General features: G+C 41.7%; 1 protein-coding gene across 7 annotated transcripts in view; it reads left to right on the top strand.

The window, feature by feature from the left end:
* Positions 1-22,187, top strand: part of REPS2 (RALBP1 associated Eps domain containing 2) — a 158,004-nt gene that overhangs the window by 33,935 nt on the left and 101,882 nt on the right. For all 7 annotated transcript variants that reach the window (XM_045021781.1, XM_045021377.1, XM_045021638.1 and 4 more), the window contains exons 2-3: positions 17,086-17,209; positions 20,240-20,388. In XM_045021781.1, coding sequence (XP_044877716.1) covers positions 17,086-17,209; positions 20,240-20,388 — 273 coding nt within the window. The remainder of the gene's footprint in view (positions 1-17,085; positions 17,210-20,239; positions 20,389-22,187) is intronic.

Genomic DNA, 22,187 nt, shown 5'->3' with positions numbered 1-22,187 from the left:
ACAGAGAGGCTCCTGTAGAACAGGCCAAAACAAGCCGTCATATAAAAATGTGTCAGTGCTGAAACTTGTATGTGCAGGTGTAGCTCAGGAAACATTTTCTAAGGCCTGATCTACACTAAAAAGTTAGGTCAAAGGAAGTCACCTTAAGTCAACCTGTTAAAGTATGTGTCTACACTACCAGGTCCTTTATGCCAACCTAAGTCGCCTCTAATGTTGACTGTGACGGGTTAGATCACAGAACCCCCCTTGGGAGCTGCCACCCGATGTGCCAAGACTACCTCTGTTCCTGCTTTCCCCGCCAGCTCGGGACCCCAGCACCCTGTCTTGCTGAGCCAGACACACACGTCTGCTCCAACAATGACCCAGGGTCTGAATTATTTGCCCCAAAGCTGCAGCCTTCACTGAAAACAGCTCACAGAAGTGTTCCTGTTTTTAACACTCAGATGCCCAATTTCCAATGGGGTCTAAACCCAAATAAATCCTTTTTACCCTATATAAAGCTTATGCAGGGTAAACTCATAAATTGTTTGCCCTCTATAACACTGATAGAGAGATATGCACAGCTGTTTGCTCCCCCCAGATATTAATACATACTTTGGGTTAATTAATAAGTAAAAAGTGATTTTATTAAATACAGAAAGTAGGATTTAAGTGGGTCCAAGTTGTAACAGACAGAACAAAGCAAGTCACCAAGCAAAATAAAATAAAACACGCAAATCTATGTCTAATCAAACTGAATACAGATAATCTCACCCTCAGAGATGCTTTAGTAAGTTTTTTCCTCAGACTGGACACCTTCCAGGCCTGGGCACAATTCTTTCCCCTGGTACAGCTCTTGTTTTAGCTCAGGTGGTAGCTAGGGGATTCTTCATGATGGCTCTCCTCCTTGTTCCACCCCTTTATATATCTTTTGCATAAGGCAGGAATTCTTTGTCCCTCTCTGGGTTCCCACATCCTCCTTCTCAATGGAAAGACACCAGGTTAAAGATGGATTCCAGTTCAGGTGACATGATCACATGTCACTGCAAGACTTCATTGCCCACTTGCCAGCACACACTTATATAAGAAGACTTACAGGTAAAACAGAGACATCTGCAGACAATTGTCCTGGTTAATGGGAGTCATCAAGATTCCAAACCACCATTAATGGCCCACACTTTGCATAATTACAATAGGCCCTCAGAGTTATATTTCATATTTCTAGTTTCAGATACAAGAGTGGTACATTTATACAAATAGGATGATCACGCACAGTAGATTATAAGCTTTGTAATGATACTTTACAAGAGACCTTTTGCATGAAGCATATTCCAGTTACATTATATTCACTCATTAGCATATTTTTATAAAACCATATAGACTGCAACGTCACAGTTGACTTCTGTAATCCACCACTGCAAGAGGCATAGTGCTTAATTTGATTTTCATGGATCAACTGCGAAGCAGTGCAGATGCAGCGTTGTGTAATTCGACTTAATTGGCCTCCAGGTAGTGTTCCACAATGCTCATCTGTGACCACTCTGGAGATCATTTTTTACTCTGGTGGAAATGATGGGGAGAGGAATGGTGGTGTGAGAGTGAGAGAAAGCTGTTATTAAGGTTTTAGCTAGTTATTCAGCTGCTTCCAGGGAAGCCAGTGGAAGGATGGAGGTAAACCATCTTGAAAATCTGGTTTTTCTGGTTCCATTTTTGACTGAGATTAACTATATGGTATACAGCAGGACAACACTATGTGCATTCCTGTCAATGCACTGGGTGCACAAAAGTATTCATTGCCTAAGTCATCTAAAAATGACTAAAATTCAGGAATAACTGAATTTTATCAAGCATACTGGTAGGTATTTAATTACAAAAGAGGGAGTGTGAAAGATTCTTCCAGTTCAAACAATTACTCCCGAGTTTAAGGATCATTTTAGACAGTTTCTGCCATCTCCAGTATCATAGTTTATATCATTAGTTCTCAACCTTGCCAGACTACTTTACTCCTTTCAGGAGTCTGATTTGTCTTGTGTATCCCAAGTTTCACCTCACTTAAAAACTACTTGCTTACAAAATCGGACACCTCCCTTGTGATTACAGCTGGGTTTTAAAAAAAAATAATTTGTTTGAAAATTTTTGAAAATTTTCCTTAAAAAAAATAAAATGACATTGTTCAAAAATAGAAAAATGTTGGCCAGGTCTTCTTGTGACCTTTCCCCCCCTTGCTCTCAAACAGCATAACTCACCTACATTTCCCTCAGTCCTCCCCGCCATAGTGCATGTACAGATCTAAAAGACACCCATCTCATATCAGCCATGGGACTCTCCTTTGTTTCACCAAGCCATTCACAGTGAAATGCAGAAGCATCTTCCCCAAATCCCTGTACGGTATCCTTCTCTATCTGCTGTTCCATGCTTGAATCAGAGAACATTAGTCAAGATTTTCAAAGCTGAATGAGAACAGATACCTCTCTAATTTGAATGGGAGTTGAGACTACCTGCCTTACTCTGCTTTGAAAATCTTAGCCATCAATTTTACTCACCCTCTGTGTAATGACTAGAAACCACATAGTTTCTTTTCCCTTTTTCCTCCTCATAAGGCTCAAAGACTCCACAGTCTAGATAGTGTTATAATTAACTTACTTCTATGATGGTTTCAGTCCAAGAATCTCAAAGCACTTTCCCAATATAATTTAGCCCCTGAGGTGGGCAGCTATAATCACCCCTCATTTTAAAGACAGGGAAGCCAAAGCTGAGAAAGGCCAAATGACATATCCCAGGTGGAGGACATGTCCTCTGTGGAAGAGCTGGGAAATCTAGAGAGTTTTTTTTCCTTTCCAAGCATGCACCTTAACCCATCCACTCAACTCAAAACTGTCTGTAGAGCCACAGTAGCACAGTATGGACAAAGCGAGGGGATACCGGGTCAAGTGAAACTTGCTTGTAGAACCTCAATTTAGAATTACAGGCTTGCAAAGATCTGTAGCCATTTTAAATGAGCACAAAATTCTAATAAAATTAATCAGTACCAGGGATCTTCAAGTTTTTCCCTCATGGGAATTAGAATAAATTTATTCTCTCATACTGCTTGTTTCTTTTAATTTCCAGAATTGAGTTTGTCATGTAAACAGCTGAGATTAATTTTGATAAACATTTTACTGTCTTTTTAAACTCAGGACACTAAAAGTTCATGCTTGGGTGATTGTGCATTTACATAGAGTTAAGGGAGACTTTTCCACAAGAGCCATGGTTCATATAAATCTATTGTTTTTTATTCCTCAAACCCATTTTATTGTAGCCAGGATCCACATAATTTTACTACCTACTGTATATTTTATTACGGTGTAAAAAGTTAGGAGGGAAGGTTTAATGGAAGTAAGTGCAAATTCATTGCTGAACTGTATTAAAATACTTATCTATATCGGGATAGCTAACATTTAAAAACATTTTGTATAATAAAAGATTAATAACTTCTTTAATAACATAATAAATTACAGTTGATATGCTCCACCTTCAGTTTTGATTTTCAGAGAGTGTGTTGGCTCTGACAGAAAAAGATTCAGATACACTTGCCATTTCTGTTACAGAAAAACCTTGCCACTGTTGTGTACCATCAAGAGAGGCTATAGGTGAATTGGAGGCATTTAACGTCACATGTCTTGCCTGATTCACTGAGATTTAATGAGAGTTAATACATTTTTGTTCACACTTTTTGACTAGTTCTGCTGCCTATCAATCTGCAGTTTTTTGTCTCCTTGGTACTAATATTGTAACCTACTGAACTAATGTAACAGTGCATGGCTGCATACAATAGAGACAGAGAACACTCCTACTTCTGCGCTGCTGCAAAACACATGGCTTTTGCACTTGAGCTAAAGCAGAAATCTCAATTGACTGTCAGCAGTAGAAAGATTTATATCCTCTTTTCAGTTCAACCTCTATAAAATTAGATTTTTAAAAATAGATGAATACTTGAGTTGGTCTGACCTCAGAGTCCTCGTCAAATTCCAACGTGGATAATTATGTTCTGCCTACATAAAACTCCTCTTTTAATTTCAATTGGAACTGAAGGATAGTGTAGTGGCTCAGATACAAAACTGAGAGTCAGGGCATCTGGGTTCTATTGACAGCTATACCACAGACATTTTCTACAATTTTTCACAGATATGTTGAAAGTAGAAGATAATGGACAAATGAGCAGAGATATTTAGATTGATATTTAATGAATTTAAAGAGACATAACTTTTTAAAAAGAAATATATTTAAAAAAAGGAATCCTAATGTTCATGAAATGGATGATATTACTGAGATACTGATTTGCACCAAACAGAAGACAGACTCTGTGGAAGCTTTCCCACACTTGTGTGGGAAGACTGACATACACTGACAAACACACATGACTGCCTTTGAGTGCTAGATGAACCTCATTTTACTTGAGAAGTTGATATGTTTTCTCATTTGCTTGACTGTAGGGCCAGGTCTACCCTACCACTTTGGTATAACTTATGTCGCTCAGGGGTGTGAATAAACTACTCTCTGGAGCGAAGTAAGTTGCAGAACCTAAGTGCCTGTGTGGACAGAGCTATGTCGGTGGGAAGATCTGCTCCCGCCATCATAGCTATCTCCTCTTGTGGAGGTGGATTTATTATGCCAACGGGAGAGCTCTTTCCTGTTGGCATAGTGTTTTCACCAGACGTGCTACAGCAGCACAGCTGCACCAATATAGTGCTTCTAGTGTAGACTGGTCCTAAGAGGGAAAAGTGGAAAAAAATAAATAACGTTGTGGACTAAATCCTGTTTGTCTCAATCAGGTACATAGTTCTATTGATTTCAATCAGACTAGGCACCTGAATAATGAAATTAGGATGGCCCATGTACTGCTGTATTCAGACGGTGACAAGTCTCCAAATGTGGGTGAGCTGATACTCTGGGAAAATATATGAACTGGTTAAGCAGATAAGAAAATAATGGATTGATAAAGGATGTTAATTTTCAAATATAGCTTTTTAGGAAGTCTTTTAAATTAAGGGTAAAAATGTTGACATGCTTTTTATTGCTACTTTCCCAGTCTAATGAGCTATACCTGTGTATTAAAATCTCACTACCTAATGCTGTGTTTGCTCACACAAGTTGAATTGACTATTTTTGTATAAATTTAATACAACTAGTTTATGTGAGAAAGAAATACATAGAATAATTCCAAATTGATGAAATTTTTTTGCCAGATGCATCAGCCATTGGCCAAATAGGTTTCGAAATATATTACAGCTTCCTCTCTTTTATCTGCAAGGACTTGTTACACTATCTTAAAAACATGTGTTAGAAAATTTAGTTTAGTGAAGACACTTGGGTTTCCTTTTTAAAGGAAAGGTAGAATCAAACATCAGCAAATTGAATTGTTAGGAGCCATTAGAAATGTGGAACCCTGTTTTCCTGAAAACAATTTCCTGTTGTCTGTGTTTAGAGACTTTTGAATATCTTTCAGGATGGAGGCCTTCTAAATTTTCAGACATGGTTCGCGTTGGATGATCCAGTCACATCTTCAGCAAAACATGCAGATAGGGAAAATAGGGATTTGTTTGGACAGTTCTCCTATCTGAAACAGGAAGAGCTAAGCACAGAGGAACCGGATTCCTTTCACCATTATAGCTCTGTGAAAACCGTTTTAAATATAACAAGTGTATCAGCAATCTTGCAAGTTTTTCTGTCACTAAGTCATTAGTATAAATCAACGTAACATTCATAACCAGCCCTGGCTCAAAATATTTGAAATCCTTTGTCCAACCATGCTGGCCACACATCCTAACTTACCATTCTTTTTATAATATTTGTGCAGAGTCTCTTTTCTATTACCGAGCTGTAAGAATCTTTCCACTGTCTGTTTATTGCTAACAGTTTGCCTATGCTCAGAAATTGTATCTATAAAACTACAGTATACACAGCATTTCCTTTTCCTTTTCCTTTTAAATCTATCTCTAAAATATTCTTTAAAAAAAAATCCTCGAAAACCTTTATAAATATGTGTGATCCTCTCCGGGGTATGTTAAATTGCAGATCTTGTAATAATATTCAGGTTTGGCATCTTTTTACACTGCTCAGAACTCCTTGAACGTTTTTAAATAAAGCAGCTGTACTCATTTGGCCATAAAAGGATAAAATAGGATTGTGGAGGAGCACTTTTCTTCCTGAGACATAGAGGTGATGTGAAGCAGCCTCATTTATACATGTCCCTCATTCTCAGGTCATGTCTACACTAGAGAATATTGTGAAAAAATTCTTACCAATGCTATGATCACTTTTATCAGGAGATTGGTTTTGACTTAATGAAGGGACTGGTTTCTAGTGCTTCTTTACTGGTGGATGTTCTACAGCTCAGTTCAGAAGGAATTATATAAACAAGTGATTCTCAACCATGGATACACAGTAGGGGTACATCAACTCATCTAGATGTTTGCCTAGTTTTACACAAGCTATATAAAAGTGCTAGTGAAGGCAGTACAAACTAAAATTTCATGTAGACAATGACTTGTGTATACTGCTCTGTATATTATACACTGAAATTTAAGTATAATATTTATATTCCAATCAATTTATTTTATGATGATATGGTAAAAATGAGTGTGTGCAATTTTTCAGTAATAGTGTGCTGTGACACTTTTTATTTTTATGTCTGATTTTGCAAGCAAGTAGTTTTTAAGTGAGGTGGAACTTGGGATATACAAGACAAATCAGACTCCTGAAAGGAGCAGGGCTGCCCAGAGGATTCAGGGGGCCTGGGGCAAAGTAATTTTGGGGGCCCCTTCCATAAAACAAAGTTGCAATACTATAGAATGCTATATTCTTGTGCGGGGCCCCTGTGGGGCCTGGGGCAAATTACCCCACTTGTTGTTCTCCCCTCCCTTCCCCCCCCCTCCCCCCGCCTCCGGCAGCCCTGGAAAGGAGTACAGTAGTCTGGCAAGGTTGAGAACTACTGATATAAACTATGATACTGGAGATGGCAGAAATTGTCTAACATGATCCTTAAACTCGGGAGTAATTGTTTGAACTGGAAGAATCTTTCACACTCCCTCTTTTGTAATTAAATACCTACCAGTATGCTTGATAAAATTCAGTTATTCCTGAATTTTAGTCATTTTTAGATGACTTAGGCAACAAATACTTTTGTGCACCCAGTGCATTGGCAGGAATGCACATAGTGTTTTCCTGCTGTATACCATACAGTTAACCTCAGTCAAAAATGGAACCAGAAAAACCAGATTTTCAAGATGGTTTATCTCCGTCCTTCCACTGGCTTCCCTGGAAGCAGCTGAATAACTAGCTAAAGCCTTAATAACATCTCTCTCTCACTCTCACTCTCACACCACCATTTCTCTCCCCCGCTATTTCCATCCTTACAAATAAAATCCCAAAGCTTTTTAGAAACCCATTTAAATATTATGCAAAAGCTTTATTAAAATAATGGTGTAGGCTGATTTGAAGATTTCTAAAGCAAACAATTTGTTTTTCTTTCATCTGATGGCCCGCTGGCCAAGGGTAAACCTGTACTAAAGTTAATCGTCCCCACCAAGGTGTGTTCCGATGGATGGGGAAGATAGAAAATGTTAATTTGATCTGAGAACGAATGAATGTTTGCTGTCTCTTAGCTTTGCTAAATGGGTTAGTCCACCTTCTAATGTGAAGACCTCTCCAGCGCACCATCAAAGATCTACAACCTATCCTGAAAGATGATCCCTCACTCTCACAGATCTTGGGAGACAGGCCAGTCCTCGCTTACAGACAGCCTCCCAACCTGAAGCAAATACTCACCAGCAACCGCACACCATACAACAGAAACACTAACCCAGGAACCTATCCTTGCAACAAAGCCCGATGCCAACTCTGTCCACATATCTATTCAAGTGACACCATCATAGGACCTAATCACATCATCCACGCCATTAGGGGCTCATTCACCTGCACATCTACCAACGTGATATATGCCATCATGTGCCAGCAATGCCCCCTGCCATATACATTGGCCAAACCGGACAGTCTCTACGCAAAAGAATAAATGGACGCAAATCTGACATCAGGAATCATAACATTCAAAAACCAGTGGGAGAACACTTCAACCTCTCTAACCACTCAGTGACAGACTTGAAGGTGGCAATTTTGCACCAAAAAAACTTCAAAAACCGACTCCAAAGAGAGATTGCTGAACTTGAATTAATATGTAAATTAGATACAATTAACTTAGGTTTAAACGGAGACTGGGAATGGTTGGGTCATTACACTAATTGAATCTATTTCCCCATGTTAAGTTCTCCTCACACCTTCTATGGGTCATCTCGATTATCATTCAAAGGTTTTTTTTTCTCCTGCTGATGATAGCTCATCTCAATTGATTGGCCTCTTACAGTTGGCATGGCTACTTCCACCTTTTCATGTTCTCTGTATGTATAAATATCTCCTGTGTGTGTGTTCCATTCTGTGCATCCGAAGAAGTGAGCTGTAGCCCACGAAAGCTCATGCTCAAATAAATTTGTTAGTCTCTAAGGTGCCACAAGGACTCCTGTTCTTTTTGCGGATACAGGCTAACACAGCTGCTACTCTGAAACCTAACAAAATAGCTGTTGCCACTTATTAATTCGGGGGGAGGGATAGCTCAGTGGTTTGAGCATTGGCCTGCTAAACCCAGGGTTGTGAGTTCAGTCCTTGAGGGGGCCACTGAGGGATCTGGGGCAAAAATTGGTCCTGCTAGTGAAGGCAGGGGGCTGGACTCCATGACCTTTCAAGGTCCCTTCCAGTTCTAGGAGATTGGTATATCTCCAATTATTACCTTTTAATTATGTGTATTAGAGTAGCACCCAGGAATGTCAGTCTGGGCTCCACTGAGGTAAGCAAAGTAGAGAAGGGAAATCCTGTTTCAGTGAGTTTGAGGTAGGTGGCAGACAGGACACAACAGGTGGGCAAAACAGACAAGCTGGATGTGGGAGTATGAGATGATAAAATGAACAGAGTAGAGCAAAGCAGGAGAAACCACAGCTACCTACTTGCTTAACCAGTGGAAGTCCAAATGGTCATTCTCTCATCAGTTCTCTGCCCAGCCAGTCAACCCAGTGCCATTCAATAAACATCTCTGATTCCACTTGCTGCTCTCCTTCTAGAAAACAAGCCTCTGGGTATATCTACACTGGCAGAGTTACAGCGCTGCTCAGAGAGCGCTGAACGGGAACCGCTGTTGTGCGTGTTCACACTGTCAGCTGCCTGCGCAATAGCGTGTTCACACTTGCGGCACCTGCAGCGGTATTCGGAGTGGTGCACTCTGGGCAGCTATCCCACAGAGCATCTCTTCCTCTTCTGCCGCTAAGAGTTGTGGGAAGGCGGAGGGGGTCGTGGGGCATCCTGGGTCCTGTGCCAATGCCCAATGATGTATTGCTTCGCATCCCAGAAATTCCTGTGCTTCCATATGCATTTGGTGCCATCTTTCAACGGTTTGTGTACTGCACGCTCTGCCTCTTCGGTCTCCAGGAATGGATCCTGCACTGTTGACCAGTATGCTGCTCACTCTGACTAACACATCACGAGTGGCAGTGGAGTTTTTCCTTAAACTATAAAGACAAGAGGTGTGCAACATCGATCTTGCCACACACAGTAGCTACAACATGAGATTGCTTGGGGCATTCACGGAGGTGCTGACCACAGAGGAACACCGCTTTGGCGGTTGGGAAACAAACTCTGAGTCGTGAGATCACATCGTCATCAGGGGCGGCTCCAGGCCCCAGCACGCCAAGCGCGTGCTTGGGGGGGCATGCCGCGGGGGGCGCTCTGCCGGTCGCCGGGAGGGCAGCAGGCAGCTCCGGTGGACCTCCCACAGGCATGCCTGCGGAGGGTCCGCTGGTCCCACGGCTCCGGTGGAGCATCCGCAGGCGTGCCTGCGGGAGGTCCACCGGAGCTGCGGGACCAGCGGACCTTCCACAGGCACGTCTGCGGGAGGTCCACCGGAGCCGCGGGACCGGCAGAGTGCCCCCCGCGGCATGCCGTCGTGCTTGGGGCGGCGAAATTGCTAGAGCCGCCCCTGATCGTCATGCACATCTGGGATGATGAGCAGTGGCTGCAGAACTTTTGGATGAGGAAAGTCACATTCATGGGACTGTGTGACGTGCTCGCCCCAGCTCTGTGGCGCAAGGACATGAGCATGAGAGCTGCCTTGTCGTTGGAGCAGCGCGTGGCGATTGCACTGTAGAAGCTGGTTACTCCAGACTGCTACCGATCGGTCGCTAACCAGTTCAGAGTGGAAAAGTCGACTGTTGGACTCGTGTTGATGGGAGTCTGCAGTGCCATTAATTGCATCCTTCTCCAAAACACCATGACTCTGGGCAACATGCGTGACATAGTGCATGGCTTTGCACAAATGGGCTTCCCTAACTGTGGAAGGGTGATAGATAGCATGCATATTCCAATTCTGGCACCAGACCACCTAGCCACCACGTACAGTAATCGGAAGGGGTATTTCTCTATGGTTCTCCAGGCGCTTGTGGATCACCGTGGGTGTTTCATGGACATTAACGCAGGCTGGTCCGGAAAGGTGCGTGACACACGCATCTTTCGGAACACTGGCTTGTACAAGAAGCTGCGTGCAGGGATTTTCTTCCCGGATCAGAAGATCACAGTAGGGGAAGTCGAAATGCCCACTGTGTTCGTGGGAGACCCTGCCTGCCCCTTAATGCCATGGCTTATGAAGCTATACACGGGGAACCTTGACAGCAGCAAGAAGCGGTTCAACAACAGGCTGAGCAAGTGCAGAATGAGTGTTGAGTGTGCTTTTGGCCATTTAAAAGCCCACTGACGCTGCCTATATGGGAGGCTGGACCTGGCCGATGACAGTATTCCTATGCCTATAGCTGTGTGCTGTACGCCCCATAATATTTGTGAAGGGAAAGGTGAAAGTTTCACTCAGAGCTGGACCATTAAGGCGCAGCACCTGAAGGCTGAATTTGAACAGCCAGAGACCGGGGCTATTAGAGGGACGCAGTGCGGGACCATAAGGATCAGGGATGCCTTGAGGCAGCAATTTGAAGCTGAAAGCCACTAATATTTGTTGCTATGCTCGGGAGTGAAGTGTTTGTAATGCTAGGAGTTGATTGGGATTGGTGGAGACGATGCACTATGAAGGTTTAAAAAAATTGCCTGTTGCTTTGCAGGGCCCTGTTTGCTTTCAGTTAATAGAATAAAGATTGCTTTAAACCAACACAATTATTTTATTAAAAAACAACCACCGGAGGAGAGAGAGAAACAAAAAACCATATCAGCACTGTGGGGGATGGGGGAACAGAGGGTCCCAGGAGCAGGTGGGATGCTGGGACTGTTAAAGATTTGTGTATGTCCAGGGATTATATCCAACCTTGTCCTCTGGAGTACAGTGCAGTGGGTACTGTACTTTAGCAGGGCTAAACTGCAGAGGGATGGGTGTTGAGTGCAGTGGGTACTGGGAGTCTGCAGTGCTGGACTGTGACGGGGCAGGAGTGGAATGCCACGGGTATAGACTGGAGCCAGGAGATTGATAAGAGTGTATTGATGGTGTCGGGGGGGAGGGGGGAAGGGTGGCACATGGCAAAGAGTTTTGCGACAGCAGCCGCAGGGCAGGGTGGGCGCGGAGCTGCTCTGTTTGCAGTGCTAGTAGAGCCTGAAAGTTGTTATATTTATATTAATTTCACAAATCTATCGATCGAGAGACCAAGCTTTGTAAAATTAATATGTGTATATATATATAAACTTTATATTTGGACCTTATTCTGTTTTCACATTTGCAGGGCTACCCTCCCCTGGGGAGCAGAAGAGTGAGCTGGGATGTGGGGGAGGATTGTGTAGGACCTGGGGATTTGTGCAGCAGGACCTGGAGTGGGGAAATCAGGGATATATATAGGAAAACTGGGGTGGGGTGATCCAAGTGTCTCTGCTGAGGCATCAGCATTTGAAGGGCTGCTGTTTCTTCTTTGCACTGTTGGGAGCCAGCACTTGAAGCAGAGACCGCCCTGGCTCTGCAGCACTAGGCAGCAGCACGGGGTTGGGGGTCAGACTCACTCTGTGATGACAGTGTGGCTCATCAAGGACTCCCTACCATTTGCTGCCTCAGTACCCTGGGGACCCAAAGCAGCAGCAAATGGAAGATCATCAGGTGCTGATGCCTTGATGAAGAGATGCTGAATCTCTCCATTACTACTGATCACCTGTACAGCCCCAGTCCCCTTAACTAGGTTTCCCTAAGCCCCCAACCAAAACCTTCATCCTTCCTCTTAGTACCCTGGCACACTGTGCAGAGTGCAGCTCCTCTCTATAGAAATAGACAGGGGTGGGGAGAGAGCCATCTCCCCACACAGGATGCTCCCAACTCCAGTCCGTGTGCAGACCAGAGTCCTCTGATTCCTGCTGGAAAAAAATGTGAAAATAAGATGTGGTCAGTTATAAAAAGTAAACCAGAAAAGTAAATACATTCAAGTAAGGTAATGGCAAACTTTCCTTGATTAATTGCAAAAATATAGCTTCAGAGTATCCACCTCCCTCGTCATCAGGTAGCCAAAGGAAGGAAGCTTCTTAATTTCTTGATCACAACATGGACTTCAGCCAGGCATCTCAGAAGCTAAGAGGAGGAGGAGAAGAAAGTCAAGGCTTGTTCAGCCAGAGCAGTAGCCATGTAGGGTTAGTCTACATGGGTGATTAATTTCAGACTAATGGACTTTTCTTTTTTTAATTGAAAGGGGCTGCATCCACATGATGCAATTCTTCTTTTGAACTGACTGGCTATTTATTGTGAATTGGATAAATCCACTTTGGAAAAAGTTTATGTGCATGTAGTTCTATTTTGAGTTAACTTTTCAGTCCTCCCACTGGTATAGCACACTGCATTGCTTCACACCAGGACTGACCTGTCGGTTTACCTGTGTGCCCTGTCCTGACGACTGAGTGTTGCTATGACCCAGGGCGTCCCTCAGTTCGGGTCACTCCATCTCAAAAAAAGATATATTAGAATTGGAAAAAGGCACAGAGAAGGGCAACAAAAATGATAAGGCATATGGAACAGCTCCTGTATGAGAAATTAAAAAGACTGGGACTGTTCAGCTTGGAAAAGAGATGACTAAGGGGGGACATGATAGAGGTCTATGAAATCGTGAATGGTGTGGAGAAAGTAAATGAGGAAGTGTTATTTTCTCCTTCACATGACATAAGAACCAGGGGTCACCCAATGAAATTAATAGGCAGTAGGTTTCAAACAAACAAAAGGAAGTATTTCTTCACACAACTCAGTCAACCTGTGGAACCTGTTGCCAGAGGAGGTTGTGAAGGCCAAAACTATAACAGGGTTCAAAAAGGATTATATAAGTTCATATATGATTGGTTCATCAACAGCTATTAGTCAAGATGGTCAGGGATGCAACCCCAGGCTCTGGATATCCCTAGCTTTTGATTGCCAGAAGCTGAGAATGAATTATTTGATGATTGCCCTGTTCTGTTCACTCTCTCTGAAGCACCTGGCATTGGCCACTGTCAGAAGACAGGCTACTGGGCTAGATGAACCATTGTTCTGACCCAGTACCTAGGGAGGTGGTGGAATCTCCTTCCTTAGAGGTTTTTAAGGTCAGGCTTGACAAAGCCCTGGCTAGGATGATTTAGTTGGGAATTGGTCCTGGTTTGAGCAGGGGGTTGGACTAGATGACCTCCTGAGGTCCCTTCCAACCCTGATATGATTCTATGAGTATGGCCATTCTATGTTCTCAGTGCTAGCCGGCAGAGGGCACACCATATCATAACTCACATCAGGCCTGACCTACTCATTTCCCCAACACATTGTTGTCATATTCTGTATATAAAGGTGTAATTTAAAATAGCATATGCAGACTGATAAGACACTGGTCATTACTCCATGTTGTACGTATGGCAGTGTGTAAAGAGTTATACATGTGTGCTGGAAGTATGTTCTTAAAAGGTGTTTTTCAGGCAGTGCATCTGCCCAACCTGTCCTAGACAAAGGAATATTGTTTTGCCTGTTTTCCTGTGTCTCCAATGTAAATTGAGCCAGGTAACAATCCAGAGGACGAATTAAAATACATCTACATATAAAGTAAACAAAGCCATAAAGCTAAATGAGCAGGGGGGAAGACCACTTAAAGATCATGACAGGGGATGGAGCCTGCACCCCCAGCAAGCATTCCTGGCTCTTGAAATAGGGACAGTAGAGTTTGGGGAATTATAAGCAGAAGCAGAGAGCCATTTTAGCATCTATCATCTAAGAAATGAAGGGGGAGCAATACCCTTTGAACCCATGAAAAGTGTGTCCTCTTGGCCTGAAAACTAAGAGTAGCTGAAACTGACTATCAGTGAGAAACCTGCATAGGCAAAGATTGTAACTTGCTGAAGTTAAGTTTTAGTAACTAGAAAGCATGTTTTGTTTTGTTTTCCTTATAACCACATCAGTATCTTCTGGTCTTACTTATTATCACTTAAATATCTGTTCTTTGTTAATACATTTATTCTTGTTTTATTTATAGGAGCATAAACTCTGGCTAGTCAAGTGTAAAAGTATATAGACAGGCCAAAAAAGAATTTGAAGAACAACTAGGAAAAGACACAAACTAACAGCAAATATTTTTTTAAAGTACATGAAAAGCAAGAAGTCTGCCAACAAATCAGTGGGGCCATTTGACAGTTGAGATGCCAAAGGAGCACTCAAAGAAGACGAAGCCATTGCAGAGAAGCTAAATGAATTTTCTGCATCAATCTTCAGTGCAGAGGATGTGAGGGAGAGTCCCATACTGGAGTCATTCTTTTTAGGTGACAAATCCGAGGAACTGGCCCAAATTGAAGTGTCAGTAGAGGAGGTTTGGGAACAAATTGGCAAATTAAACAGTAATAAGTCACCAGGACCAGATGATATTCACCCAAAAGTTCTGAAGGAACTAAAATATGAAGTTGAAGAACTAACAACTGTGGTATGTAACCTGCCAGTTAGTCTCTCTACCAGATGACTGGAGGATAACTAGGGTAACAGATTTTTAAAAAAAAAGGCTTCAGAAGTCAATCCTAGCAATTTCAGGCCAGTAAGCCTAACTTCAGTACCAGGCAAATTGGTTGAGACTATAGTAAAGATCAGAATTATCAGACACACGGAGGAACACAATATGTTGGGGAAAAGTCAACATGGCTTTTGTAAAGGGAAATCATGCCTCATCAATGGATGGATAGAGGGTTCTTGGACTTTCAGAAAGCCTGTGACAAGATCGCTCACCAAAGGCTCTTGAGCAAAGTAAGCAATCGTGGGATAAGAGGGAAGGTTCTCTGATGGATCAGTAACTGGTTAAAAGACAGGAAACAAAGGGTAGGAATAAATTGTCAGTTTTCACAATGGAGAGAGTTAAATAGCTGGGTCCCGCAAAGATGTGTCCTGGGACCAGTGCTGTTCGACTTATTCATAAATGATCTGGAAAAAGGGGTAAACGGTGAGATGTGAAAGTTTGCAGATGATACAAAATTACTCGAGATTGTTAAGAATGCTGGGTGCTTACTCTGAAGAAGGTCAATGCCTTGTGTATGCACTGATTCAGAGGTAAAAAGCCAGCCTTATGGATGAAATTAGTTTGGATTAGTGTTCCACAACAGTTAGTGTACACAAACTTGGAAAAACCCCACCATGTAGAGAAGCCTTTAGGAAGGAAAATGTTAATGTACTGATAATTTTCCTTGATTATTCAAGTCTACTGTTTTGATACATCTTTAGAGGACCAGGGATTCACTCTTTAATTACTGTTTCCCCTTACATTCTCTAATAATTAAAATAAATTCAGAAAACTAATTTCTCATTTATTTCGTTTGTTAGTACTAGTGAAATCTAACAACAAAATCTCCCTTGTTATTGCTTTAGGAATACCCCACTCTGGTGGTTTTCCCAGGTGGTCAAGCTTACCCATGGAGTGATGGGTCAGGTACCGTTTTCCTTTTTGCACTCAGATGGTAAAATCTCAGCAAGACTGGGAGACGTGAATCATCATTCAGTTTATCAAATAAACTGAGGCTTCCCTGTTCACCCCTGGGGAATGTGTCTTCGTTCTAACCGGAAGATCTGACTGAAGTCTGTTTTGGGAGCTTTTCTGAATTTCAGGTTACATCTACATAGCAAAAAAAACCCATGGCAGCGAGTCTCGGAGCCCAGATCAACTGACATGGGCTTATGCTATGAGGCTAACACGGCAGTGTAGATGCTTGGGCTGGAGCCCGGGCTCTAAAACCCTGCGAGAATGGAGAATCTCAGAGCCCAGGCTCCAGCCCGAACATCTACATCGCTATGTTTAGTCCCACAGCATGAGCCTGAGTCAATTGATTCAGGCTCTGAGACTCGCTGCTGTGGGTTTTTTTGTTTTGTTTTGTTTTGCTGGGTAGACATACGCTCAGTTGTGGTCTGCATTTCAAACTTTGCCCATAGAGAATGTTTATTTACCTGAAGGCCAGGTGAACCGAATGAGGAAAAACTAAATTTGTCTTCTCCATAGACAAGGATGTTGAGGTCTAATAAACAGAGTAGGTGAATTTGCACTAGTAGTTGCTAACTTGTGTGTGTGTTTGAGAGAGGAGTTTAATTTCAAGCCTAGCTAACTTTTCACAAAAATAATCTGCTGTGATAGTTTTAGGGTATTTTTTTGTTTTTTTATTTTGTAGTTAGAATGATTATCTGAATTATTGTTGGACAGAGATAGTAAAAATTAATACTTCCTATTTATAGTGCAGCTTTTAGCCCAAAGAGCTTTCATAGACTGTATACTCAAAGGGATCCTTTCCCCTACTAATGAAATGCAGTCACCTCTTGGGTAGAAACAGGTTAACTATTTTATAGCAGCAATGGTACACTGCAGTGTTTTTTGAAGGAGTAATAAATAACTACTTATCTATTTTAAATTCAGGGATATTCAGGTATACAGAGTGACCTGAACTGGATTGCTCACTTTTAATAAGGCACTGCAAACAGACTTGTGAGGTTTTTAGTTCTAGAAGACTTCTCTGCTTCAATACTCAATGCAAGTTTCCTAAGAGGAAAGAGTGAGATGTATTTTACAAAGTGTGTATTTTTTTCTCTTTTAGATCACAGAACTTTGTGGGGCAAAACGTGTGGGTTATTTTGGTCCAGCTCAGTTTTATGTTGCTTTGAAACTAATTGCTGCAGCGCAGTCTGGCCTTCCAGTACGGATAGAGAGCATTAAGAGTGGTAAGTAGCTCACATTACTTAGTGTGCTCCGAGCTTGTTCTTTAATTTCTTTAACAGTCATTGTACATTATTTGCTTCAGTGCCTTTTTCTTCCAACCTATTTGTAAAGCAAAATCCTATTTATTTATTTATTTATATTTTAGGGGGAGGAGGGGGAAGAGGTTAAATTAGTTTTATAATCCATAAATTATGGGTAGACATTTACAATGAAATTCTTGGGTTCTATGTGCAAAGTTGTTACATGGATAGCAAAGTACAAATTGCTTCTGCATCCATAAAAGCATTATAGAAATAACAGGACAGTTGGCAATCATCATTCTGGGTCCATTTTTGCTACCCTCACTCATCCTGTGTGGTATTTTAGGCTTAAAAGTTCTGCTCAGGCTGATCTGTGCAACTACATGGAGCCCTATGGAAGTTGGGGCTCCTTGGGAAGTCAGGGGTCTGTCTGTGTGCAGAACACTTTGCCAGAGTGAGGCCTTTCTTTGCAAGTAGACCTGTTGAAATGAATGGGTGCAGGTAGCAAAATCACTCACTGTGTCAGTAAATGTTACACCAGGGGTTCTCAAACTTCATTGCACCGCAACACCCTTCTGACAACAAAAATTACTACAGGACCCCAGGAGGGGGGACCAAAACCTGAGCCCACCTGTGCCCCACTGCCCTGGGTGGGGGCAGGGGGACCCAAGAGCTTCAGCCCCAGGCAGGGGACCCTGCCACCCAGGACTGAAGCCCTTGTGCTCTGGCTTTGGCCCTGGGTTGTGGGACTTGGGCTTTTTTGGCTTCAGCCCTGGGCCCCAGCAAGTCTAATGCTAGTCCTGGCGACCCTATTAAAATAGGGTTGTGACCCACTTTGGGGTCCCGACCTACAGTTTTGAGAACTGCTGTGTTAGAGTATCCATTAGAGATTATTTCAAACATATTTGCTGTTTGGATTCCATTGTAACTTGATGTTAAGTACACCCTCTCTGCAGGAAAAAATATTTTTTAAAAGAAACTTCTTAAAAATCCCAAGTGGATGGGATGGAAGAACATGTTTACTGGTGAGATCCTAATAGCTAATAAATGGAAGTAATTAGATCCATTGTGCCACCTGCACTGCCAGCCCAGAAGCAAAGGATTTAAACTTCAAAGTGGGCATCTCAAATTCTGACCCTCTGCTGGGCCTATTATGTCAGTTTGACATAGAAACTGTGTAGTGTCAATCCAGTTTAGCACAGCTGAACTCCCACTAACCGGGGAGCCATCCAAAGGCATCTGTTGTAATCAAGTGATTTTAGTGCTAAAATGTAAACTGCTTCAGGTAGAATAGGAATTCCAAGCTCTCATTTCCATAGCTATCTTGTGCCATTTTGTCATTCTTGATCTTTCTGTTTGAATGAAATATTCTTGAAATCCTTGAAAAGAACTCACTTGGGTGTCAATCAGAATCAAGGCATTATTAATTAGGATAGGTTTTCAGTTGAATTAGAGGTATCAAGGTATTTATATTGATCTTGCAGAAATAAGCCTGAGAAACATATAACATGGTAGTGCCATGTTTCAAAACCTTACTATATATGTGTTTTGTAGCAGGATCACAGATTTGATGCCATTTTTACTTACAAATTAAACATTAATTTTTTAAAACTATCCCCATGACTGTGTGTGTGTGTTTTAATTTGCCATTATACCTTCAAAACTGTGTTTGAAAAAGATCCCAGTTTTTAGCCTTTGTGATCTTCCACCAGTAAAATTAAAGAGCACTGCAGTTTGTTGAGACTGGTGATGTGTGTATGCATGTTGGACCCAGTTCTTCCTGCTATCTTTGCTATTGCATCATTGTGAGCCAGCAGGGGAGTGAAAATTAAATTGTCAAGAATCTTATCTAAAGCACTTTTAAGACTAAATATGTTGTTTGATCATCAAGCCTGAGAGCTGGGATTTTCACATTGCTTCTGCATTTGTTTTGAAGGATTACATTTAAAAAAAGAACAAACAAACAAACAAAAACCCAAACCAACAAGTAAATCATAAATCTGCCAAGGGGACATTATTAAATAGAATTTTTGGGGGAACTTTCGGTCAGATTCCTGCTCTGTCTATCCTAAGCATCTTTTTAGGACAATCGGGTTCATTTTAGAAGAAACTAGCTACTCCAGCAATCTGAATCAAGTGAGATTCAGTGTGTATGTTTCATAAATACAGCAGCTGGAAATACTGCATAGATGTGAATGAACAATGGTCCGATATCCCACTTAAATGTTTCCAGGTTTCAAAAGCACTAATTACATTGTCCTCAGAAACACAGTAGAGCTGTTGGAATGGATGAGTGATGTACTGCAAAAGTAGATTGATTTAATAGAAACAACTATATGTATAAGTGATTATAAAGATGCTATTGTGTTTTACTTGATTCCAGGAGCCTTTATTCTGTTTGTTTTGTTGTATTGATCTTATAACTTACTATGTGGAGAAGTGGAAGTTTGCAAAAACAAGATGATAAATTTCCTTAGAACAGTATTGGATTTTTGGATGATGCATGAGGTTATAAGTGTCACTCTTCAGTTCTTCTGAGCTATGGCAAATGGTAGCATTTCTGACACCACAGTCTTACTAGGCTTTGAATAGGTCTGTTTAACTCGGTGCTTTTTTTCTGTTCTAGTGACAGCATGGAGGATACAATGATCTTGCCCTAATAAATTGATTGCTCCCATAGTTTCTTCTGGATACTACTTGTAGACAACAATGAACAACATATGTAATAGTGCTGGCTAGGGTTAAGACCAGAAATGAGCTTGAGACTTGGCTTCATACTGTGAATGAGGCACCTCTCTCTCTCTTCAGTAATAAAGTATGTGCAAATCTCATAATATTTGCCATTAAGACAAAAATAATTCCAGACGTTCCATAGGTTATTTTTTTGCAATTCTTAGTGATATTTCTTATTTTATAGTTTAACTTTTCATTGGTTTTGCACTGTGATACTGCTTCAAGAATTTTAATATACTGTAGTCTCATTTGAACTTCTCTTTCTTTCTGTTAATGAAGAATTGCCTCTTCCTCGGTTTATGGCACTCAAAAATGACATTGAAATGAGATATGGAAATGCAGGAGAAATACATGGAGTTAAATTTCAGATTCCACATCCAACCTTGGAAAAAAATTCCTTCAAAAGATCAGATGAAGGGGATAAAAAGGTAACAAGACTCTATTTAAGGCAAATATGTTAGGTCCAATCCTGCAAACAGTTACACTCATGCATGCTTATTCCATTAGTTCAATAAGACTCCATGCAAAGTTAACTCTATATATGTGAATAATTGTTGGCAGGATTTTGCTCTTATTTTGATATTCTCTTGTACCAACTGTATCCCAAGAGGATTTTATTTACAAGAACTTTTATAGAATTATGTATTTTGCCTATTATCTATCTATAAGATTCCAGGATTGTAACTCTGTCAATCTGAAGCCTACAATGTCTGTTAAATCGGTGTAACGGGATGGAAATTGCTACAAGCATGTTCGAGAGCTCTTTTTGTTGAGACTATCACCAGGTTCCATCATCACCAAGAGTAGGAGTGGGCTGATAAAGTTTGCGGATGACACCAAGTTGGGAGGTATTGCAAATTTGGAAAAGGATCGGGATATCCTCCAGGGAGATTTGGATGACCTTGTAAACTGGAGTAGTAGTAACAGGATGAAATTCAATAGTGAGAAGTGTAAGGTTATGCATTTAGGGATGACTAACAAGAACTTTAGTTATAAGCTGGGGACGCACCAGTTGGAAGTAACGGAGGAGGAGAAGGACCTAGGAGTCCTGGTTGATCGTAGGATGACTGAGTGGGCAATGTGATGTGGCCGTTAAAAAAGCTAATGCGGTCTTGGGATGCATTAGGCGAGGTATTTCTAGTAGGGATAAGGAGGTGCTAGTCCCGTTATATAAGGCGTTGGTAAGACCTCATTTGGAGTATTGTGTGCAGTTTTGGTCTCCCATGTTTAAGAAGGATGAATTCAAACTGGAACGGGTACAAAGAAAGGCCACTAGAATGATCCGAGGAATGGAAAGCCTGTCGTATGAAAGGAGACTTGAGGAGCTCGGTTTGTTTTCCTTAACCAAAAGAAGGATAAGAGGAGATATGATTGCACTCTTTAAATATATCAGAGGGATAAATACCAGGGAAGGAGAGGAATTATTTCAGCTCAGTGCTAATGTGGACACGAGGACAAACGGATATAAATTGTCAGTCAGGAAATTTAGGCTTGAAATTAGACGAAGGTTTCTAACCATCAGAGGAGTGCAATTCTGGAACAGCCTACCAAAGGAAACAGTGGGGGCGAAGGACCTCCATGACTTTAAGATTAAGCTAGATAAGTTTATGGAGGAGATGGTATGATAGGATAACGGGCTTAGTCAATAGGTCAATTAAGTGCCACACTGGTAATTAGTACAATGGGTCAATGATAGGATATTGTTAGCCTTTTTCCAGAGGGTATGGCTGGAGAGTCTTGCCCGCATGCTCGGGGTTCAGCTGACCGCCATATTTGGGGTCGGGAAGGAATTTTCCTCCAGGGTAGATTGGCAGTGGCCCTGGAGGTTTTTCGCCTTCCTCCGAAGCATGGGGCAGGGGTCGCTTGCTTAAGGAGTGGGTAGATCGGCTTATGTGGCCTGCATCTTGCAGGAGGTCAGACTAGATGATCATAATGGTCCCTTCTGATCTTGAATTCTATGATTCTATGATCACTGGGATTCATGGTCTGTTACTATCCAGTTTTTAAATTCTCATCCGTTTTAACAAATTACATTAATTGTGACACAGGTATTCAGCTGTAATAAGGCATGTGTCTATGCCATGCCAAGAATCCTAGGCCATTGTGATATCAGAGGTAACTCAATCAATCACCATCCTTACTCTAAAGCAAATTTTATGCAACAGTTTCATTGCTTGTGTGAGGGAGACTGCACAGATGGTGGATCACTTGGTTCGAGTGCTGCAGT

Source organism: Mauremys mutica, chromosome 1 (assembly GCF_020497125.1).
Source record: "Mauremys mutica isolate MM-2020 ecotype Southern chromosome 1, ASM2049712v1, whole genome shotgun sequence".
NCBI classification, from domain to species: domain Eukaryota; kingdom Metazoa; phylum Chordata; order Testudines; family Geoemydidae; genus Mauremys; species Mauremys mutica.
The sequence above is the reverse complement of the archived record's forward strand: the minus strand, read 5'-3'. Positions and strand labels throughout refer to the sequence as shown.